The sequence below is a fragment of the Maylandia zebra genome, linkage group LG18 (genome assembly GCF_041146795.1).
Source record: "Maylandia zebra isolate NMK-2024a linkage group LG18, Mzebra_GT3a, whole genome shotgun sequence".
Taxonomy (NCBI): domain Eukaryota; kingdom Metazoa; phylum Chordata; class Actinopteri; order Cichliformes; family Cichlidae; genus Maylandia; species Maylandia zebra.
The window spans coordinates 24,180,034-24,204,466 of record NC_135184.1 but is presented as its reverse complement, the minus strand read 5'-3'; the positions used below and the strand labels follow the sequence as shown (position 1 = coordinate 24,204,466).

General features: G+C 39.5%; 2 protein-coding genes across 4 annotated transcripts in view; one reads left to right on the top strand and one right to left on the bottom strand.

Annotated features, from left to right (window-relative positions):
* The window catches only part of gng12a (guanine nucleotide binding protein (G protein), gamma 12a), a 38,602-nt gene extending 26,549 nt beyond the window's left edge, over positions 1-12,053 (top strand). Inside the window, exons 2-3 of the mRNA XM_004570567.3 lie at positions 9,179-9,287; positions 10,051-12,053. Coding sequence (XP_004570624.1) covers positions 9,195-9,287; positions 10,051-10,176 — 219 coding nt within the window. The 5' untranslated portion in view covers positions 9,179-9,194 and the 3' untranslated portion in view covers positions 10,177-12,053. The remainder of the gene's footprint in view (positions 1-9,178; positions 9,288-10,050) is intronic.
* A 3,969-nt stretch (positions 12,054-16,022) lies between these two features.
* gadd45aa (growth arrest and DNA-damage-inducible, alpha, a) lies at positions 16,023-18,993 on the bottom strand. Of its 3 annotated transcripts, none has more exons than XM_004570570.3 (4): positions 18,881-18,993; positions 17,640-17,741; positions 17,295-17,520; positions 16,023-17,024 (listed from the first exon to the last, which is right to left on the bottom strand). In XM_004570570.3, exons 2-4 carry the CDS (start codon positions 17,738-17,740, stop codon positions 16,911-16,913), a joined length of 441 nt encoding a protein of 146 aa, XP_004570627.1. In that variant the 5' UTR covers position 17,741; positions 18,881-18,993; the 3' UTR covers positions 16,023-16,910. The 3 variants fall into 3 exon arrangements, with proteins under 3 accessions (XP_004570627.1, XP_004570625.1, XP_004570626.1); XM_004570568.6 differs by lacking the exon at positions 18,881-18,993 and adding an exon at positions 18,283-18,449; XM_004570569.6 differs by lacking the exon at positions 18,881-18,993 and adding an exon at positions 17,827-18,106.
* Between the last annotated feature and the right edge of the window lie 5,440 nt (positions 18,994-24,433).

Sequence of the window (24,433 nt, the reverse complement as noted above, 5' to 3'; positions counted from 1 at the left end):
TGGGCTGTGAGCTGTGTCTGGAGTGGAATCTAATTAGGTTGAGATTGCCTTCTTTCGTCATGTGAGTTCTTGGCCCTGCTTAGTTTTTACATACCGGTCCTGCTTGTCCTCTCAATTATCATTGTTATCTGTCATTATGTCAGGCAGTCAGAGACGCTGACACAAATGCCGCTCCTCTTGTGCGCTGTATCAGCCACTCTCTGTACAGCAGCTATGTTCACACAGTCCTGACCTAAATAACATCATGTTTAAGGACACTGATTCTCTTACTTGCCGTTTCATGGATGTACCCAACTTATCTGACTTCATGTGCAGCTTTTCCTTGCACCTTTGTAGCTTCTAGTGCTTTTGAATTGACTTTGTAGAAAAACTGGGCTGAGTTGCAATTTCTGCAGCAAAACTTCTCAGCCATTCAGTCTGTGCTTGAAACAAGGAATCATTCATACTTTATTTGGACAAGAATGAGCCTCGAGTAATTGTGCATGAATTCAGGATTTAGAAACCCTGGAGAAATGAGTCCAGTCTAGTCTTCTGTCTAGACACTGTGGGACTGTGTTGCAGGTTGCTCCGGTGTGCTGGATTGTTATTTATGCCTCCTTACTGGCAACAGCTGTGGCTGGAGGCATCATATTTTCAGGTTGTTTGTCTTTTTCTTTGAAGGTTTACATCTTTTCGTGGCAGTCACGTGAATGCTGATGTCTCAGGACACCTGAAATGTGAAGTAGTGATGATTATGTGGATTTTCTGCATTGCTAGCATTCAGATGTATGTGTATATATAACACAGTGTCTACTGTCATGGCTGAAACTATTAATCGAAATCAACTTTACTGGCCAAAGATAAATATACTTGATACCCTTTTTTTTCTTTTAAGTTAATTAAAAGCCCTCATTACATTTATTATGCAGACATGGATGTAAGGCGCAACTTGAATTGCTGGTGGAGACACTGCAAGGTGATTAGACTAGTTGATCCAGTCAGTCTGCAGCAGAAGTTACAGGATTGTGCAGTTAGTTCTGAGAAGCCATAGTATGTGGGTTTGAACTTAACTGTATCATGAAATATACTGTGTTATGTTTAGCACCACATGTCTTATGTGAACAACTTTCCATTAATCTTTGAACGGTCCTGCTGCTTTTCCTGGAAACTATCTGATTGCTCAGGGATAGAAATGACTGTTAGCTGATCTCAATCAAGCAGTCTTGGTAATCATAAGGAACACTGAACTTCCGAGTATTCCCTGTGGACAGAGTGTGCAGCCAGTATGCTGGGTGGGGTCAGTCAGCTTCACTTATCTTAGCAGGTTTGGCTGCAGCTCTGGGGGTGGTGCTGCAGCTCTGTGTCTTGTCAATGTATGTGCAAATGCTAAACCTGGAACCCTTATATACATTTATCACTAGTGACTAAGCAGCAGCCACCCTCCCAAATTTAGCAATTTGGACATATCTTCAATTTTTTTATCAATTATTTTTTTGTTCAGACCTTCTACATCCAAAGTGCTTTAAATGCTTAATTTCTTAACATCGATCAAGTCACCAGCATCACCAGCATTTAGAGTTAAGCTTAGGTTTAGATTAACATCCTTCTCTTTTTATCGATCCATTGCATACTGTGTATAAAAGATGGATATAACCAATGTGATGTCATCAATTGGTTTGAGTTTCTCTTTGATAATTTTAGTATAATGGAAGACGGCTATTATGCTGAACTAAGATTTTTCTAAACTAAGAAAAATGTAAATATTTCACCCATCAAGTCTGAAACAAAGACTTACTGGTCTTTAATCTGATTACCTGCATTTTATTAGTCCAAGAATTACCAATACTCTAAGAAACCCAAGGGCAAAGATGCTTGAAGGGTTCATTACAGTGAATCAAATTAGGCCTCAATCGCACAGACGTAGAAAGTGGTGGTGGCCCCCTAGCAACCTCTAGCTGCTAAGGAAAAAAGTATGTAGTTCCCCGCTGATTGGCTAGCAATCACTGCAGATTGTTGGTTGACCAGTGGATTCCAGATGATCACTGATCAGTCTTTGGTCCTGTGACTGAAGCTTAAGATGAAACAACCCGTAGCTGATACCTTATGGCCTATACATCAACTCCTTGTCATGCAAAGTCTCTATTAATGCAACCCATAATACGTTTATGCTTTTATATAATTTCAACAGGTGAATTATAGGTAAATTCAGTCTCATGCAGTTGTAATAAAGGAGGGAAAGAAAAGAAACCTTTCTTAATACCAAACTGTAAACATGTTTAATTCTGCTGTAGAGTTGGGCATTTTAACATGGGTGTCTTTGAGAGGCAAACTGAATATGGCATTATAGGAAGTGTAGTTTTCAACCATTTGGCATACACAAATGGAGAGCTTATAAAAAATGAATATGTTGGGCACAATTGAATGTATGAAACTCAATGACAAAGGAAGCTTTTTCTTTTTTTAAATAAAATGTTTTACATTAGCATGTGGCTAAAAAGTTACCTAACCCTAAGCCTGCGATGCTAAATTATTAATGAACATTTCTGCAAAGCGACTTGCTGACTCAATGTGTTGTTTCAACAAAGCTCATAAATGAGGATGGCAGATGCCCTGGTGCTCGTGTACCAGCTGTTGCGTATGATAAGTCTTATCAAGAATGGCAAAATTGTGTGTTGTCAGGGCCTGCAAAATGTTACAGTAACACAGTAATGCTAATGAGCATTTCTGAAGAAGAAGTTTGTTGTGCAGTTAATTTGCATAAATTGTGTTAAAGGTCCCAAGTCTCTAATGTCTCTTTGGCAGACAAAATCATTGCTGTTTTAACTGCCAAACAGCAGCTGACAGACAAACCAGAGCCTAATAAGTACCTCTTTCTTTTTTCTGGTGGGAAAGTAGTGATGTCAGGCTTGTGGTTCTCACAGTATAAAACAAGTATAAGCTCACCACGTCTGTGTTGTGCCTCACCCCTTCTTTTTCACAGACTGAGAAACTCTGCAGCCAGAGTCTCCCTTCTAGTTTATAAACACAATCACGCTTTACTCAGCATCAGGACTGATGACTGAGTATTAGTAAGGTTGATAAGCACTGTTACCTTATGAGAACAGGGAAGTGTTTATAGTAAAGCAGGTGCAGAGTAGTTCTGAGGGACATGTTTTAGGTACAGCAGGAGACGGTTTTTCACTCAGCTGGAAAAGTGCTGAGTTGCAGCACAAAGTATGAGAGATCTACTTTTAGCTTTGCCTGCAGACTAGGAAACTCCTACTGGCAGGGGGAAGGTTGTAGTTGAGAAAGATACCACGATTAAGTGCGCGTGTGTGTGTGTGTGTGTTTGTATGGAAAGGGGAACAGCTAGTATAATGACGTGTGGCTGGAGTCCTTTAAACTCTTTTCAAAGCTGCAGACATCTGTCTGTATGTTGCATTTTCACAATTCACTGCTTTATTTGGAAAATGGTAAATGGCCTGTATTTATATAGCGCTTTACTAGTCCCTAAGGACCCCAAAGCGCTAACACTTACAGTCTGGACAGTAGATTTTCAAGTATTTTTAAAATAATCACATATCAAATGTGATTTATATTTTTGCAGATAAAAAAAGAGGCTCTTGTGCATAATCATGTATGTGCAGCTTGCACATGCATAATGTCAGCAGATGTAGTTTAATACTGCAGAAAGCACTCGTCGTGCAGCCAATTTGTCAGAAACACGACATCAGAGCGCATGGTCTATGCTTTTCTTTTTTCTTTAGTAAAAATTGTTGCATGAGTGAAGAAGTAATTGCAGGATCAATCTGATTTAACAAACAAGTAGCTCCCACACGGCAGCAAGACACGGTACAGTTTGTTTCCTTACTTGAGATTAGGTTGCAGCTCTTCATCTGACAGTTCAGTAATGTCCTTCATGTTCTGTACTTGCAGGAAAAAAAATAATTTATGAAATGTGTTTCCCTGTGTCAGAATGAAATGTTGTATTAGCATCAGCAGAGACTAAAAATACAGGAGGTATTGTGAAGGTCGAATCTGCCCTTGGTAAAACAACTACATTCAGTAACTGCAACTGCTCAGTGTAAAGTGAATGGATCACTGTGGCTGCAGGAGTGGCGTCAGAAAGCTGAGCTTGCTTTGATAAAAATTTAAAGGATTCTGACTTTAAAAGGACCTCAAAAGCCTTCACTACAAACATCCATTCTCAATCATCATAGACATAGTTGCCTCCAAGTCTTTTACTATATTCTCACCGCTATGCTATAAACTCCATGCTCAGATGGCCTGGCCTGCATGGGTTTGCTTAGCTCTGTATTTTTATGTCTGAATTTTTTTTATTTAGAGTTTCTTTTTGTGAGCACTCGTTTTTTGCATCAAATTTGCATGCGCGCAGGAGTGAGATAATCCAAGCTTTTGGAGCATTTAGGTTACTGTGACATTTTTTCCTCCAGCTCCTCCACAACCCAAATAATAACACCCATTCTGAAAAGGTCCTACCGATCATTTACCGAAGACAGTACCAGTTGGTGTATCTGCAGAAGAACGCAGTCTGCAATTACCAATCTGTCATTTTTGGGTCAACTAGATGTAGAGCTTTCCATGCGTAAAAGGCTGATCCTTGCCTGCCTCTCATCACCTTATGTCAGTTAAAGTGTGAAGTACAGCTGTCAATACTTAAGCCCTAAAGCAGTGTTACTTTATTACAAAAGCTGCTCCAATCTAAAAAGCCCGAGATACTCACTCACTGAAGAGACCACACAGACTGACTCTTCTTTTAGCCTTTAATGTATGTTATTTGTATTCGTCAGCCGATTTTAAGAGGGTTTTTTGGGTTTAAGCTGCAGTGTAGTAATAGTGTGAGACACACAGTTTTTCATCTCTGAGTGTTGCTGTTAATAGCATTGACTCATAATGGTTCCCTGTTCTTGGTACTTTGAACACCGTGCTAATGAATGGCATGTGTGCGGGTAGGTTTGTGTGTGTAAGATACAGCAGAGTGGCGGGCCCATGCTGCTCTGTGCAGTAGGTGGTCCTGCCTGCTTGTATGCATGTGTGTTGTGCTGTAAAAGAGGTGGTCTTTTTCTGATCCTTGAAGGTAAATTTTTTTTGCCCAGCTTCTGTATGTACATGGTGGTGGTTAATGCCACACACTCATGCTCACAGTGCTCTCCCATAGAGTTTCAGCCCGGCTGCTGCTGGTGGTAGCTGGCATCACATCACAGGGGCTGCACTGTTTGACTCATTTTACCTACAGAAATCACTTCTGAGTCCCAACGGGAGTCCTGCCTCTTTCTTCTACCACACATGCTGATTAAAATAATCTACACAAAGTAGTAAACTTTCAATTCTGTCTTAATTTCATCTTAAATAACATTCGTGGAGGTCTCTTTAGTTCCCTTCACATGCCAGGCTTCAGATGTGGAGAGCCAAAGCTTTAAAAGTGTCTCAGTCTAAATACTTATTACACTTGAGGGTTACTGACAGCAACTAATATTTAAATAATGGGTTGGTATTAGACCTGCAAGCAAAGATTACTTTGGTAGTCGACTAATCGGCAAGTTTTTCTTTGATTATTTGATTATGCAACGATTATTTCAACAACTCTTATCTCCACTTCCTGTGAGCAGATCTCTTCTTCCAGGCTCCAGGTACCTTTCCCCACCTTATTCCTTCCACCTGTGAATCACCAGCAAATTAAGATAACGACTCAGGAAATTAATTTTAAAATAATCAGTGTATTAAGTAACACAAATTAAAGTGCTAGTAGTATTTAAACAAACAAAAAAAAAAAAAAGCAACTAAAAATAGGAAACTAAAATGGCTTCTGTCCATAAGTTCAAATAAATTTTCACATTAAATCCAAAAGATTTAGTTTCCACTCCAAAATAACAAGTTACCAACGTTAACAGATGAATTCATCATGGATTCACAGTTGCAGTGGACAAGCTCTGCAGTGGGGCTTTCGCTTATTTTTGAGATGATGTTCCCAGCAGCTGAGAACAATGGAAAAGTCGCTCTCTGTCATGACTTCAGCCATTTGAGAGGTGCATGAGCCTCATTAAAAGACGAACTCAACGCCTGTGCTTAGTACTAGTGAAACAGAACAAAACAGAATTATATTGTCTGCCTTGGCAGACAATATAGGCGCATAGTTGCCCACATAGTTTCCTGCAGTGTATTGCAGTTACATAAACAGATTTACGTGATATGATGCATCGACAATAAAATTCTGCATCAACAAATTTTTATAGTCGACATCTTTCATTAGGCCAACGAATCTGGGTGCTATCTTTTCTGTGAGACAGATATAACATTACAGAAAAATTCTTTTTGTATCCTTTTGTGTAATCTTGAAGCTTGAAAAGAAAAACAACTGGACATCTTTAAGTTTCTTGAAGACATTTCACCTTTCATCTGAGAAGCTTCTTCAGTTCTGAAGAAGCTCTAAGGAACTGTTCTTTTCTTTCCAAGCTCCTTAGATTACCATGACCTGGATGACTGAGAAGCTACACAGATATCCTTTTGTGTCGTTATGCATATTTTTCTGTAAAATACTTTGATGGACAGAGGAGTTCATGGTCGACCTCAAGGTGCCCAGGATCTGTGGCTGCAAAACAAGCACAAATCATTATGCCTCCACCACCGTGCTTGACAGCTGGGAGGAGTTGTTTGTCCTGATGGTTTTCATCAAACACAGCATGCATTATGGCCAAACATTATGGCCAAGGATCAACACTCTGTACATCGAAAGGGCATCATTTAGAAGGCTTGTGGTGTGTTCAGACATAGACTTTGTATTTGAGATTTAGCTCTTGGGTTGTTTGCAGTTCTTCTGATCTTGGGGTGAATTAGCTAGGACGTCCAATCCTGGAAATATCTTTAAAACACACCTGAATGACTGCATACTTGTGAGCAGAATGATGGAAGTTTTCTTATTTAAGACACAGTGTGCACATAGAAAAGTGAGAAGTTACGATCACTTAACATAGCACAGCATCATTTATACAGAAAAGAGAAAAACTTGGTAAAATTTCAGAATAAATCTCCCTTTAAACCCTTTAAATTAATTTGTCTGAATTACGCTGGCAGCAAAATAAAATGTGGTACCTTTTTAAATCTGCTTTGGTTTTACTTGCACCTCTGATCTGTGATTAAGAGCCCTTTTATTCTCTTTTGCAGAATGTGTAATTGCTGCTGAACCTGAAATAGCAGTCTTTAACTCAAGACATGGATGATTAGCCTCTCTGCAGGAAGAGGTTTTTGAGAGAAAGGACCAGCCCAAGTTTTGTTGTTTTTTTTTACTTCAGACCTGCCGTGTGAAGCTTGTTTGCATTTCTCATTCTATCGCAGTATTTCTTTGTAGTACTTGATCAGCAGTTGTTGGGCCGTGTTTGCATATTGCACTATGCAGTCGGTTTTGCTTGATAGTGCCAAGATACCAGAATATTTTATCTGGAAGCAGGAAAATGCTAGCCCATCTGGAGCAGGTGAAGTAAAAGTGCAGTCTGGAACTTTATACCTGTGGAGATTTTTAGTGTCAAGAAGTGAGGAACAAAATCTTTGCTTCTTTCAGTATAATAATAAAAGAAAAAAATCTAAGCCTGGGCATGTCCCTTGCACAAAATTCCTCCACACATTGAAAAGAAGAAAAAAACAAAGACTTGGACTCAAAATGTTTAGATAAAAGGATTTTTTTGTCCTCTTCACCTTTTGGTAGCTCGCCTTTATGAGGAAGATGAGGATGTCTCTACCCTCTCAGATTGTGACGCAAGACTCTTTGATGTCTCACAAGATATCAATAACATTTCAGCACTTTGAGTCATCTCTCAAACTCACTCTTTTGAAGTCTTTACTTGTCATTGGATGGAAATAAAACTCCAATCAGGCACTTCCCAGGAGAACTCTTCCGTCCCTTCATGTTTCCGTTTTTTGTCTTTATTCCTCCCTCGCTCTTTGTTCTTGAAATGAAAAGCAGTGTGATTTGGCTACAGCATCAGACGCTGTCTGGACTGACTACATCCTGCAGACAGGGTCTAATAAAATAAACATTTTCTGCAATATGTTTGCATTGGACTAAAACTGGCTTTAGGACTGTCTGTGGCTGTTGCAAGTTCATGTGTGTCTCGTTTACAGCACCTTCCTGTATCATTTACAGTTACTGTGACCGAGGCCTCGTTACACAATCCTGTGCCCATTCAGAGCGGATGCAGTAATTGGAGCATTTGTGCACCAAAACATAAACACAGTAGTAATAGTAATAATAATATACTTGTTTGTATTTTTCTGTTTGCATGTTTCTAAATCAGTAAAGATTTTGCTTTAACGCCAGGGTATCTCTGCAAAGCAGAAAATAGAGCCCTGTAGGTATTTAGCTAAAACTAGAGTATAAAAACCAAAAATACGCTCTAAGGCAACTTTTAAAAGGCCTGAATGAAAAAGCATTGCCTTTTTGTAACTGCATACAGGTTGATTGATTTATATATTTCACGCACACTGTTTGTTAATTTAAATTAAACGTCACAGTTTGCACAAACTTTCGACACAAACTTCTGAGAAGCTGTACTTTAGGCTTCCTGTTCTCTGCTGAGAAAGGTTTTGGTCAAAGCAAGGTGTGTCACAAGAAGGCATTTGTGTGTTATGCAAAGATGTTACAGGAAATAAGTCTGTTTTTATGGGAAACACAGACACGTGGCAATAAAAGGAAGCAAGAGAGCACAAGAGCAACATCGGAGCTGGATTGTGAATTATGTCCGGGCTTGTTCGCTCTGTGTGTTAATGATTATCAGAAAAACTCTGAACTCTTTGTGGCCTTTGGTGCAAACACACACATCATGCATATTCTGATCTTCATTAACTGTCTTAGGTAGCAGAGTGTGTGCAGCTCACATACTTTTGCTGCAAGTATGCACTGGCAAAACAAAATTTGCATATTTCAAAGGAAATGTGGATGTTTGGCCTGTCTGTGTGCTATAGAGCTGTTGGTATGCAACACATTACATGCATTACATAAGGTCAAATCATTTAATAGCTTGTGATGAACACCTGAGACACATTCAGTGCCAATAATTGGAATCATCATTTCGATAGAAGTGCAGGAACTGAAAACAAAACTAGATTTTATTGGCCTCTTACATCAGTGCATTCTTACCAAAAACATATTTGCATTCTTTATCTGTTTCTTCCTCCTCATCCAGTCATCTTCCATTCTTCCTTGCAGTGTTGCATCGCCCAGGATGTCTTCAAAGCTTCACCCTTCCAATAACATTGCCCATGCCCGACGGACGGTGAACCAGCTGAGAATAGAGGCGAGCATTGAGAGGATAAAGGTACAGTGCCTCATTCAAGCCACCTCTCCTGTTCTATGTTATGTATCTGTTCCACCAACAACATATGGTCCAGGGGTGCTTGCTCTGGGGGGTGTAATGTTCTCTTTACATATGATTTGTCACTATATAAATAAAATAAAATAGAATTAATGGCTCAAAGTGTAGTGAACTGCTCATGTTCAATGTTACGAGATACCTTAACAAATAAAATATACATTTAAAAACATGTTTATGTTCTGCAGAATAACATGAATGGAGTGTGGGGAAAAATTGTTGTTTTTGGCCAAATGTGAGGTGTGTACATGGGATTAACCAGCCAATCACACAACTGCTTCTCTTAAAAGTTGTTGCTTCTACACAAGCAATAGCATTGGATGATAACTCGTGAATTTGAGCCACTTTGTGGAATACAAATTACAATTTGTTTAGTGATTTGTATTCCTTTTTCAGAGTCTTTACTCCATCAAACCTGGCAGAGACAGACACGATGGTCACATGTTTAGATACAGTGGTGCTTGGAGTTTTTAAGGATATCCTTATTTCACATGTTCATCTCAAATAGATGTGATGCCGTACTCTAAAACCAGTCTAAAGATCCAAAGCTTTTGAACATATAATTGTTGAGCAGTACATAAATATGTGTTGTGTTTACAAATGGATTGACTTTGTGTGCTTGCGCATTGCAACAAAGACATCCATTAAAAGCTCTCTCCATTCGTATGTGATGTTTTTTTTATTTACTTATTTTTTATTGTTTCCACAGGTATCCAAGGCCTCTGCAGACCTTATGAACTACTGCACCGAACACGCCAGAAATGACCCTCTCCTTACGGGCATCCCTGCTTCAGACAACCCCTTCAAGGAAAAAAAACCCTGCACTATATTGTAGTGGATGTCACCTAGCCTTTATCTGTTTTTTTTTTTTTTTTCTTTTGTGTGTTTGTTTGTTTGTTTTGGCTTATTAATGTTCCTGTATTTCTTTGTGTTGGGAGAAATTGGAGGAGTGGACTGGGATCGAATCATTACCATGTGTTCAGAAACCATGTGTTGTGTGCCTGTTCCAGCAGCCCTGTATTATTCACTGAAAATATTGACCCATTCTTCAGTTTGAGCTCTAACCACTAACAAAACGTTGCTTCCAAGTACGTAATATCAAAGCAGATATCCTTGTCGAAATGTCCCAACAGCACTTGCAATCCTCAGTGATGGATTTTGGTCTTTCCTGATATGTGCACAACGTCATCTCCGGTGGGCAGCGACTGTTACTCATCTCCCTGGTTTGCCTTAAATGGGTTCATGCAGCCAAAGTGTCCCTCCTGCCCTTTAAAGTGTGTCATCCAAGGAGAACAGTGAGAGCTTCAGAAAGAGGTGCCACCGGTATTGTACGGTTTGGATTACTAAATTCAGGGGCGGGTTCTGCTCAGATGTTACCGTGATGTATTTTGGATTGGAGCAGTAACACTTAGTGTTAAATTCCAGTAACGCAAAGTATTTTACAACCCATCCCAGCTGCAGCAGCCCCCAGCTGCTTCTGCGTAATCTGCATCCAGCTCAGTTCAGTCTGTTCCTCTCTGGTACTACAGCTGTAATCTGATAGTGTAAAATCTCCTTGCAGTATAATTACCTTGTATAGTGTTTCCTTTAGCTGATTTAATGAACCGTCATGTTGATATTCATTCCATATGAACACCTTTGGTCAAAGATAATCAGTGCTCAGATTCAGATTTACATGAAGCAACACTGTGTAATGAAAAGCCGGGACCAAGAAAACCAATGACACTGCATATTAGAAATATTTTTAATGGTGTCTGAATTTGACTGTTTTAGCCGTCCTTTGTAAAAACTTTCTGCGGTACGTTATTTTTAGGATGCTCACGACAAAACGTGCTAGCGATCTTTACTCAGTGTCAGCCCCGCCTGCTCGCTCATCACAAGTGTCTTAGTCAAGTGAACGTGCACATCATTATCTTTAAGTGTTTTGGCACCAGGTGGGCGTAATGTGTGTGCATTGATTTATTTTTACTTTTTATTTTTTTTAAACCACTCTCTTAAAACTGCTCTAGTTTTCCACTTTTGTGTTTGTGGGGATGGAGGGTGTCGGTCTGGCATGTGCTGTATGTTGTGATTTGCTGGGAGAAAAATATCTGCTATGGTGAATTTTACAATAAGAAAAAAAAAAGACAGAATAGATAGTATTAATTCAAATCTTCTTCACTCTAAAGCCTTACTTATGTTTGCCTTGTATGATGAAGAACATTCTAACTTGGGAGTACTTTCTTTAAAGATGTTTCTATCAATTTTTATCTGTGGGATGAAAGTGATTTGTAACAATATTGTGCCATCGGGTTTTGTCTACATGTCACGAGCAGAACTTGTTAAAATTGTGTTTCACTTACCAGGTGCTCCGCTTTTCAGCAGTTTTGGTATTGTTGTCTTCTCCAAAGGGTACTTTCAGGTCTTCAAATCAGCAAGATCTAGTGTTACTATCAATGGTATTGTTATTTTTTATGATTTTTGTCTAAGCTGTCAGTTCTTCTTACTTGCAATAAACGAGTCCTGTATGCCTCCTAAGGAAAAAATTCAGATGACCACTGCCATGTCCTAATTTCTGTCCATTCACAGTGACTCTGTAACAGCCTTATTGTACCATTTATAGATTAATTTAATTGTCAAAATCTGCATTTTGATAACTGTCTTTATTAATATTCCAACATTTGTATGAAGACTTAACTGAAATTAATAAAGTGAAGCATTCCTACAGTCCAATACTGTACTAATATCTCAATAAAAACGTGCCGTGCTGCATAGCCTTGCTACTATCCATGCTGAGATTTATGCAGAATAGAAACCCGATGCTGGCCTCTCATGTCCATAGTGTTATCTGGGGCTACTTCCTCTCATTAGACATGTATGTATTTCTTACTTGGGAGAGAAGAGACCTCAGGCCTCTCACCAGGGCAGTTTAAAAACCGTGTGCAAAGCTAAATATAGAAAGTGCAACACTCTGATTTCCACCACTCTTGGATAGTAACTATTTTGGGGCACAGCCTGCTTAGCCTGAGAGTCTGTTTTTCTTCTCTGCTGGTGGCCTCTTGGGTCTCTCTGACCTTGTTTCATGGCAGCTGGTGGGTACAGAGCTTTTTACGTTTTCTGCTCCACACAATGGGAAGATCATACAGGAATGGCATATTGTCAGCTATTGTAACAACTACAGAAATACAGGGCTGGATGTGACAGTTCTCACACATACAGCCACGTAGTGATGGAAAAAAAAAAAAAAAACCAAAACAATGTCACCTATTATTGTTCAAAAGCTACACAGGCGAAACTCTCCTCTTGTTTTCTCACGGTGCTCGTCCCTCAGAGATCAAATGTCACTGCAGGAAACATGAGCGTTGTTAGTATTGTACAGACTATTAAAAATAGAGACTTGTAATGGAAACTTTAGAGGGGACCTGTTCTCATTTCTAACTCCATGTTTTTATTAACCGACTCTACTAAAGTACCTTTGCAGATTTGCAGCTGAAAATAGTGCTTTTTTTTTTTTTTACAAACAAAAAAAAAATTTGTGGGCTTTCCTCTGATTGGCTGGCCCTCATAAACAAACAAAGTGTCAGAGGCTTATGTACTTACAGCCAGGGTTGTGTGCTTGAGATGACCGTTGGACTCTGAAGCCTGACCTTATTACAGTTAGCATCTGCCATTGTAACATTACACATATGACAAATAAAAACAGGCCCATTTCAAGTTGACAAAGCTATGATAAGATTAAAAACTTGTGGCATGTAAAAGCATCCATTAAAGATGTTTTACAGACATCTGTAGACATGAATGCCCCTGAAGGCCACTGCAGTAATCCCAGTTTGTCATTGTGCAGCAATGTGAGAGTTGGGAGTGGGGGGTAGCGGCTGGCAGGGTAGCTCACTGACCATGTGCCCCACTGTGAAAATCTGTCCTGGCAGTTACAGTGTCAGTGTGTAGGAATGTGCTGATGTGTGGGTGAGGCTGGATGATGGAGGGTGTGGAGTGCAGTTGCACCTCAGTTCCTCTGGTAGTCCCAGCTGCATGTTTATCTCTCCATTGCCAGCTAATCTGTACTTTTCCTGTTTAAGTTACAATATGTAATGCACAACTCACCCATAAACAGTGCTGCAAATAATAGAGTACTTTCACGCTAGTGCTGCCTGTATGTCAGTGACTTTATTATTTGTGTTATCAACACTCCTACTTTGGAACATTTCAGAAACTTCTAATTGGCTTCATTTATATAACAGCTTCAGTTTCACAATGATAACATTAGAATATACAAACATGATTAAAGGCCCAGCATGCCCTTATAAACTAATAGGCATTCTCAGTCAGTATGATTCAGCATACTGACACCAAAGCTGTGTAAAACTCTGCAGGAACTTTCATGAGGGCCCCATGTGACAATAAAAATGATGATGCTGAAACTCCTGATGTGATCTATTAGTTTTAGTGATTTAGAGTATGCAATTTCTGGAAATATTATGGTGGGGTTGTTGCTACTATAAAAGCTGCACAACTTTTTCACTAAAAAAGATGGATTGAGATGGCATTTAAAGTTATATAACAAAACATTGGAAAACTGAAATAGAAGGCTTTTATTTTTGAAAATAAATCAGACTTCAAAGCATCTGTTACATTCCTAGAACTCTCTGTGGCTTTTATTTTGAAAACCATGTTTAAACTGGTCATGCCGATGTAACTGGGACTGTCATGTAAGTTTCCACCACTGCTTATAGCTGAGCTCATGAAACCTAAGCGAAACGCCAAACTAGCATGAAATTTGACAGGTGCGACTGGTGAAATGTACCTTATCAATATTTACCATTTCCATAGATGTGGCCTAATTTTTCCGATTCACTTGTTGCTCTGGCTGTCATGCACCCACCAGCTTAAAAGCTCCACGAGCCCACACAGTTAGTGAAACAACTCCTAAATACTTAGGGTGTAATCGTCCATCCCGTCTATATTCTGACACTTCATCTCGAGGAGATAGTCGTCCCCTGTGATGCAAAATCCTTAGAGCAGGACAGCACTTTACTGGCTGGAGTAAATCAAGTCTTGTGCAACATCCCTGCAATGTTTAAACAGTGCTGATAAATGTGTCACGGGTCAAATTCATACGGTTGTGCAGCTGATATGTATTGTTGTGACAGGTGTGTCCTCTTGTTGATATTAATTTGTTTGCCATTAGGATAGCATCTCAGTATAACGCAGCCTAATCAAAAAGCCTTAAATAGCCATAAAGAAGAACCAACACCTCTCTGAGTCTGGGTTAAACAGCACTGATTTTTGGCTAGATGCACCTATTAAAATTATAATTGATCTTGACAGCGCACAGTGCGTTCAAATCTCAATTCATTATATTACTGCCTCAGGATATTAGGTTACATCAGCACAAGCCAAATATTCGATGTTCAGAGTGACTCAGCAGCTAACTGAACTTTGCTCTGTGTTTAAACAACAGTGAACTTTTCCCTGCAGTAGCACACGACCACCAGGTGACGATCATGAAAAGGGAAAAACATCCAGCATAAACTTCAAAGGAAGTCAAAAGTGGTATTACAGGGCTTACATCAGCCCTCCGCTGCTCACATCTTAAAATAACCTTTCTTTACATCACAGAGATGCCACGTTACATCAGTCAGCGTCACTTCCTGCAGTCACAAGCCGGGCGACCTTTCACACGGTGCCAGCTAAAACTGTAAAACCACAGGGCCTGTGGGAAATTTTCTAGGGCAGGGGAACATTCTGATCTAGGTAGCACTTAGGAGTGGCTTTAAGTGCACTTTGCATTTCTGAGTGCAGTGGAGGCTTCTGGGTGATGTAGTAAAAACAGAGACCAGCTGAAGCATTACTGAGGCACTGGGTTTTGTTTTGAAGTCCAGTCCTCTGCTATATGCAGCTCAAACTGTGAGATTTAAGTAGAGCACAAAACCCACCAAACTGGCAAAGAATTAGTAAATTCATTCTGACTACAGAGAAGCAAGTCAGTCAAGTTGAGCAGCAGTAAATAATTCACACAGAGGCTGAACTGGATTGTGCAACTCAAGGACAGGCTTCTGTCCTTCTCGTGATTATGACTGTGCACTTTTAGAAGGGGATTGCCCGCCTGACTCCAGCCCTGTGACATCATCGAAACTCAACTCCAGAGAGATCACCTGCATGTGACATAGCTGGGAAGGGAAAGGGTGAGGGGGTGGCGGGAGCGCTCCAGATCATCTTGCACGAGGTTGCGTGCCAAAACCTTGTTTAGAATACGCTCAAAGTTTTTTTCCACTCCTGTTTCCAGTAAGGACTCTCTGCACATTATTGGTCCTGAGGGGAGAAGCCAGCGTATTCTGAGCAAACCCTCAAGAGACCTGCACTAGTTCTCAATATTTTATTTAATTTTTTTTTTTTTTAAATGGTGTGGTACATGTTCCCCCCCTCCTGAGGAAGTCAGCTAGTGAAAATGCAAACTGCCAACAACAAATCAGAGTATTGGTGAAACGGGAACCTGTTTGGATGAATGAGCAAGGTCCTGCTGACCGAGGCAGAAGCTGGAGCAGAGAGAGCTGCGAGGATTATTGTTCTCTTCAGCTCAGAGATGGCACTGAGGCCAACATGACCCCTGTGATCCACATGTGATCCACTTGCTAAAGGTCCCATTTCAGCTCAGCTTTGCTAAAATTTCCAGAAATGCAAAGGAGAGATCAACAAACGCAGTTCTTGTTCCAAAAACAAAATACTTTTATTGACACCAATACAGATAAGTGTCTCGTATTCAGATATTACAAATATTTTTTTATATATATATAAAAAAAAAAAAAAAAAAAAAAAAAAAAAAAAAAAAAGGAAAAAAAGAAACATAAATACACTTAAATATAATTAGAAATAATTTAAATTGTAACAAAAGAACTATTTCACTTGTGGCAAGAAGCCAGCTGGTATTAGAAACACTAGATACACAGAATGTCTTCACTGGATGTGTAGCCCTTCCCTTTTTTCTCTCTTTTTTAAATATAAATTATCACAACAGCAAAGTGAACATTAACAGTTTTTAATCAAACAAGTGAAACTGCAGTAGGTCCAGTGTTTCAACGAGTGCTTTGTTTCTGCAGAGAGAGGCCGAGGCCTTGGTCCACTCAACGGCTCCACGTTCTGGTTTCCCCACACTTTTCTGACTTCTCCGTCACAGAGTCCTTTACCAAACAAACACATGATAGTATCCGTCTGTACTGTGTCCAGCCAGTGTCACATTTAAAGAAAGAAAAGAAGAAAAAAAACAACAAAACAATGCCATTTCCACCGTGTGATGATACAAGAACCTCGCCGTCTCATCTCGATTGCCAAGGCTGACAGATGCAACTCCAAACAGTCCTGTGAAAATCCAACCCCTGCTTTTTTTCCCCTCCTCATCCTTTAAATACATCATCTCATACAGACAGCAAGGTTTTTTCCCCCTCTTTTCTTCCAGGAATTTTCTTCCCCCCCAAATCAGCAGTGCTTTGGAATTTGATCTTTGGATGGTAATCTGTGTCCATCGGGGTTCACGCCTCTCTTTGTGTGCAGATAAAATTCGTCTCTGGACACATTTTTGTCGCTGGTCAAAGTTCATCGTTCAGGCAAGTTGATGATGGGTACCCACTGGTCCATGCAGCGGCTCTCTCTGCAGAATCTGCTCAGTTTGCTCAGAGCTGGGTCCTTCCATGATGTAGAATGTGGGCTCTAAAAATGTATATAAACAAAAGTATGTAAATGCCTGTTCATTTGTTTACTTCAAAGTACAGATAGTTCCTGTATGTGCTGGTAGATTCAAGGTATTTTCCTCCACCGTGATTCCTCAGAAGTCATGAGGGAGGAGTCATATTCATGTTTACTAAATTCACAAGAACAAGTACTGACATGTTTCCCATGTGAGTAAGAGTTTCAGGCATGTGCACAAAATTCTTATGGTTTTAGCTATAAAACCACATAGATAGAGGAAGAGACACTTACAGTGACAAGGACACAGTGGAGGTCCAAAGGTTCGCCCCCGCTCTGTTTTCCACCTCCCCCACCACCCAATATTTGTGCCAGGCGCCTGGTGTTGTTGACTTTCAGGATGTTGATGTCATTCTCGCAGCAAAAAGCCTGAATGAGAGTAAAGTGGATCTGCAGGGCCACGTCTTTAACGTCCTCTTCATCTGCAGCCAGGACGCACAGAACCACATTATCAGGGTCTCTGCGGGAAAGAGAGAGAGGCGCTGTTAGTCTATGAGGTCATGCATGTACATGCTGCATGGGCTGCTTTCACACAGGGGCAACTTGTTGCAAACTTCAGGACAGATACGTTGCACTTACACATTGAGCGACTTGGCAGCCTCGTAGACGCCGACTGTAATGCCTCCCTGTGGCAGCGCAGAGGTGAGGACTTCCTCCAAAGCTTTGGCCACCGTGTCCATTCTGCAACACACAGTTTCACTTTAACAAACGTTGCAACAGCAGTTTTAACACACACACATAAACCCAAGGAAAACCCCCACCGTACTCTGTCTGGGTAGCGTTAGCTAATCGGACTCCTAGCTAACCAGCCGGTATTCCCTGACTTCGAGCACAACTGACAGCCGTGCAAGGTTTGTTTAACCACTAAAAATAAAAATAAAAACAAGCTAACTCTTGTCAGTTTTGCGGTTTGAGTCCCTTTGACTAGCTTTAATTAGCTCTCCAGTGAGAAATCTGGTGTTTTTCGGTCACCTAAAAGCACACAGCAGCAGCTACGTTAGCTAAGTGGAGACCGGGGCTCGCGACCGGAGCGGTTAACTGAAAAGACACCGGACTGTAGCACCGACAGCTCGCTGAGAAACACCGTCCACACAGCAGCTACAGGCAAACCCCCCCACAAACCTGGATTTATCTTTATCGTGCACTTATCTAATTAATGCATGCGATTAGCTGCACATAAACCACATCAACCTTTAAAATACAAATAATCCAAATTATTTACCTTTCCTGAGAATAATCCGCATTTAGTTCCTCAAATGTCATGTTGTACATAAAATCCAAATCCACCTTTAGCGCAAACAGTACAGTGCTGGTGAGGTATCCTAGTGTCTTCTCGACTTGACACACTTTTTTTATCTTTACTCCACTGTGCTGCAACTGAGAGATAAATCTGGCAACTTCACATTATAAGAGTCCGAGAGAAAGCCCGGCTCTCTCCATTGGTGGTATGCTAATTCTCCTGCTGTGGGATTGGACACATAGGACAGCAGGCGTGTCTGTCTCTTGTCGGGTTACTACCGCAACTGTAGCTGTCTGCTGACCTCCCAACAGTTACACAAAACTACTATTCACTCATATTTCCTCACTAACCTGACTGCAGCTATGTATGTGTGTATGTACAAAGCTTTAGCCTTAATGTTGCCGGTGACCCACTACTGAAGCCAAACCTTGTCCAGCACAGGTATGATTTTATGATGATACAATGACGTAAAGCAACGTTAGAGCAGCCCGACACGAAACAACACGCTATGTTTGAAACTTCATCACTGAAAGCGAGTGTTTAATAAAATAAAGTGTGAAAAATCTGCTGCAGAACTCACCCTCACTCCCGGACAGGACACAGCGGACATCAGGACAACTGCATGGCAACGGGACGCCGCTTAGGAAAGCTGCCCTCTGATTGGTCGACAGTAGAGCGTGCGAAAACACACCGAAACCGCGCGCGAGATCTAAAAAGGACTGGCGCGAGAAAGACCAGCGAGTGGAGGCAAGACTCTTGTGACCCACTTACATCACCTGAGCTACTAAAGCAACGGTTCCTTTACAAAACAGCACTGCCCATCCCTTCCTGTTTCATTTAGATTTAAGCTTTGATTCCAAAGTAAGAATTTTCTTTTTATCATGGAGAGACAAAAGTAAATAAATAAATAACTAAATAAAATAAAAATAAAATAAAAGAATAAATAAGATTTGGTTGCCTACAATTTTCCCAATATTTGAGATATTACAGCAGTTTAAAAGTAAGTAGGTATATTTATTTTTCTAAAGCAAATTTAAAACTAAAGTGCTTTACAGTAAAACAAAATAGTATAAATGGGTTTATGCTACACACTTTCACAATGTTTAAATGAAATAACCTGAAAGCAACCAATCCTCCAATCACAGTTCCAGACATCAGTTTCTCATATAGCTTGACAGAGAACAGATGTCATTCCAGAGTTTTGAAATAAGCTATGACCACAGGATGATCAGAAGTGACTGAGGAGCAGACCTTAATGGTCTTGAGGGAATATATGGCCACAGCATACTACATATACAGTTGCAAGACTTTTTAAAGGCTTTACACACAAATATGGCTCCTAACACAGAGCTCTCTTTTTCGTTCCAGTCAGTAATCTGGCTGCAGCATTTTGGACTAATTGTATATGGGAAAGAGATGATTGTCAGTGTAACCTTACTATGACCACTATTATTTAAAATGTAATTACAGAGAAACTTTGGTTGGTTAAATGTAGTTAAATGTAGTAAGCTAGTAGTAGCTAAGCTCACCTTTACATCACTTTTCCAAACCAACAACAGTAGTATTTATTTGATTAAAAATTGTATTCAGATTCAAGTTTTGTTGTGAAATTTAAAGCCAAATGTAAGAAACCCTTAAACCAGATTAATATCCTGTTAAATGTTTAAAATCTGGGTTTGTATTATAGTTGAAAATAAAATAATTTAGCTTTTCCATTGGTTTTTCAATATATTTGTAATCTTCAGTGTCATTTATTTTAATGATGTTGATATTTAGGAGCAGCAACGATGCTCCACCTGAGCATCGTTGCTGCTCCAGGTGGAGGAGTTTAGGTATCTCAGGGTCTTGTTCACAAGTGAGCAGAGAGCCACTCCAAAGGGTGGCTGGCCTCTCCCTTAGAGAGAGGGTGAGAAGTTCAATCATTCAAGAGGGGCTCAGACTAGAACTGCTACTCATCAAAAGGAGCCAGTTGAGGTGGTTCAGGCTTCTAACTTTAGGCGTCTCCCAGGTGAGACGTTCCAGGCATGTACCACCAGGAGGAGTCCCTGCTGCCCCTGTGACCCGGCCGCCGATAAGTGGAAGAAAATGGATGGGTGGATGACATAATTGTTTATATCACATGTACAGTTTTTGGTAACAGTGTAATAATGTAGCTTGATTGTCTATCTTGAGGTCTGTTTTATAGCAAATGTATAAAAAGTTTTAAGAAGAGCAAATACAAGTTGGTGTTCTAAAGAATATAGTTGTTTCCTTGCAGCAGGAGAGATGAGCTCTCCTTCATAGATGGTGCAGTCAGTGAGGATGGTCACCTGCAGGGTGAAGGTTATTGGATCTCCAAACCACATCAACTGCTTCTCAAATTAAGAAAGTTGGGGCAATGTTAAAGACTTTCTGCTGCACCTACATTTAGATCACCCAAATCCATGACAGTCATTCAGGGAGTAATGCCTAAAACATCCTCAAAAATATTACAACGTACCAAGCTTCTGGGTCTGAATGCAAAACAGATACGCTGTTTGAGCCTCCTTGAGACTGCAGTTGTTGCTGAACAATAAATACATTTTATATTGATTATATCAATGATGTAACTTGCAATACAAATTTATGGGAGGCTTCTGTTCACTAGAACAGTATCCAGCATATTGGCTGATATACTTTATTGCATCTGAAAATAAAAGTTGGGCTGATTTTTCATTGCCTCAAAAGAAATGTTTATAATTATTATTTTGTAATCATACTTACACACTGTGTTTATATTGATTAAGTGTTGCACTAGAAATTGCTTAAGCTCAAGGATGATAATGTAATGTGATTAAGTTAACCCATTAAGAAATGTTTATGTCAGTAGATAAACATTAAGTATTGCTCACTCAGAAAAATGATTTTTAGTACTGTGTACTCACAATAAATAAGTTATCCTAACTTACTCTTAAGTACGCTTTACTTAGTTTTTTTCAGGAAATGAGTTTATGTAATTTTTTTTAAAGTTCTGGGAACTAATTAGACTTTACAGTGTAGGCTAAATCTTTCTGTTTAATCAGGCCTTCCGTTTTTAATTTTCCTTTGTTATTTATGTTTTTTAATTTTAATTTTTATTCTGTTTGAATATGGTTCTAATATTCGTGTTTTAATTGTCATTGTGAGTTTTATGTCTGTGAAAAGCGCTGTATAAATACTTCGAATTCTCAAAGTTAGTATATTTGGAAGTCTTCTCTTTTCTGTCCCAGTAAAACCATTAGCCACTGAATAAAGCTAAATATAATATAATGACATAACATGATGTGCTGGCCTGTCACAGGAGCACATTCAGTGAGAGACTGAGGTTATCCAAACGCACCACTGAATGACACAATAGATCATTCCTGTCCGTGGCTAAAGTTAAAGTATCTTATGGATAGAATTAGCAATATTAGCTACTTAAAGTAGGGTAATTTGGTGTGATTTTGTATTCTGTTGTTGGTTAGTGTAGTTTAAAATCTATTTCCTAAATAAATAAAACTATTTTACCTGAATGCATTTTTATTCCTAGTTTCATGTAAATGTTCCTGACCAGCATCTACTTTTTTGAGCCTTATCTTGGCCTTGCTGTTATCCTGAATACAGACTTTACATTAATAAAAGAAAGCTGCTATTCATATCCCATATCCTGTATGCACTTGTGTTTTGATTGTTCAACATCTCAGTAACTCACCTCTGTGCAAACATCGGATGATCAGATGGCTTCTTCATACCACAGTTTCCCAGTTTCTCTCCCTCCACTGAGCATTTCCAGGTTTCTCAAGAGCAGGATAAAGAGCTTACACAGTTTTCTGACACTTGGATACAGGATACACACAACACTGGTACAGTCTACCAGTGTGTACATAGCTTACTTACTGATACCTGGACAGTTATATATTCAGGGTAGCTTAAACAACAGTGGTCGCATTGTGACAAGTGGCAAGTTACTCCTGGACAACACATGGAAAATATAAAAAAAAAAGTTAAAGGAAACCATTCTGCAGATGGTAGGGGGTGTTATGCTGCCCCTTGGTGGCTGCAGACAAAAATTACTGTGGAAATATCTTCGCTCTGTGACAGCTCGGATAGGTTGCACATTTCTCAACATACCATAGTCCACGATTACTTTATGGTTAAATGTGTTTTGCTTGGAGTATCAAGCTTAAAAATGTATTCTTGTCCTATTGTTTTTATTTAAGGTAGCAATTAATAATTTTTTATCACATTAAGAAAATGGTTAAGCTACTTTACTGCTTAACAAAGACATCAGGTGTATCCAATGAACAAGACTTAACTAGAAACAAGAGTGGGGGGGTCGATCCAAATATCAATAGAATCAATGCCAGTGCTTGTATTGATATCAGATCGATTCTAGTGGTAGAGATAGGATCAATTCTTTGTTTCTATCCTCTAAGTACAGTATATATAAATATGTAGAGATATTTTTTCACACATGCATGTTGAAAAATATCTGAACCTTTTGGTGTTTATTGTCATGTCTATTTTATTTATAGCCTATAGCACATTTAAACAACAGAAGCTGACACAAAGTACTACAGAGACAGGAACAGTTTCACAATACATGAAAAGCTGAAAGGTGTGTTTTGTTGAATTAACTCATTATGTAAGAAAGTAAAAATCCCTGTGATTTAGCAGTCATTAAAATATGTTCTCAATGTGTAAATAAATAATGACTCATCTCATCAGTCATGACACACTGCTCGGCCATAAGCTGCCTTTGTAGAATAAAAGCATCGGCAATGCTGGCCCTGTATTTACTTGGTTTGGTCAAACCAAAATTTGAAATATCGCACAGCTCTACTAGAAACATGTTTTATTTGCAGAAACATACAAAACTAATCGGCTTTCCTGACCTACAGTGTAATGGCTCAAAGCCATGAAGGTCAAAAAGTATAAATAATTCATACTGAAGAAATCTATCATTCTTCCATCACTGTCTGCTACACATAAAGACCATCTCCAAGAATGAAGCACGATATCTGATATCTGTGACTGATATCTGCCTCCTAACTTGGATACTGGCTTCAACCTTTTTTGGTGCTAAGGTACGTCAGAGGTCAAACCACAGATCAACATCATCACCACAGATCTTTAGAGCACAGCAACTGTAATGTAAACATACTGATAATTGTTAAATATTTTAATGGTTTTGTAGCAGTATGCTTAAAAGCATGAGATAAAATTCATAATAGGTGCAATAATATAGCAAATAAGCATTTTCTGTTAGTGTTCCTGTGATATCATCAACCACAAAAGGGACCGATGTCATACACAGGTACACCAGTTTGACTGCTTGTTAATATAACTATCTAATCAGCCAATCATATCGCAACAACTCAATGCATTTAGTCCTGTAGACATGGTCCAGGCAACCTGCTGAAGTTCAACCTGAGCATCAGAATGGGGATGAAAGGTTATTTAAATGACTTTGAATGTGACATGGCTGTAGGTGTCAGACAGGCTGCTCTGAGTATCTCAGAAACCCTAGAGATGGTTTATGATCTGCTGGGATTTTCCCAGAGAATAGTGTGAGAAATAGAAACTGTCCAGTAAGCAGCAGTTCTCTTGGTGAAAATACCTTGTTGATGTCAGAGGTGAAATGAGAATGGCAACAGGAACTCAGAAACTTGTTACAGCAAAGGTATGCAGAAGAGCGTCTCTGAACCTCTGTTGAACCTTGGTGGACTATAGAAGCGGAAGACAACTCCTGTTAGCTTAAAACAGAAAACTGAGGCTGCATTTTGCACAAGGTCACCAAAATTGGACAAGAGAAGACTGAAAAAATAGCACACCATATCATAAAACTCTGATAAAATCGAACTGGTATCTGGAACATGACAATAAGTTCAATGTACTCAAAACTAATGTCAGTGTCCTGTACAGTGCGTCATGGTGAAAACACATATAAGTTATTCTATATATGTATTTCACCAACACAAGCAGTGAAAACTCTAACTCAACTTGAACTGGGCTTAATGCAGTTCTCTGATTTGTCCAGTAGAGGGGGATAGATGTCAGATGTTGGATCACCAAGGCAGCGCCTCAAAGTTTCCAGGACTACATCATCCTTATCACAGATGAACACAGTATGTTTTCATATTACTGTACTAGC

Excerpts from the sequence above, each read along its gene's own strand:
- gadd45aa (XM_004570568.6), bottom strand. The coding sequence starts at position 18,332 with ATGTACAACATGACATTTGAGGAACTAAATGCGGATTATTCTCAGGAA. Across the intron at positions 17,742-18,282 it reads GCGGATTATTCTCAGGAAAG|AATGGACACGGTGGCCAAAG; the intron begins GTAAATAATTTG and ends TGTGTGTTGCAG. Across the intron at positions 17,025-17,294 it reads TCCACTGTGTCCTTGTCACT|AGCCCACATTCTACATCATG; the intron begins GTAAGTGTCTCT and ends ATACATTTTTAG.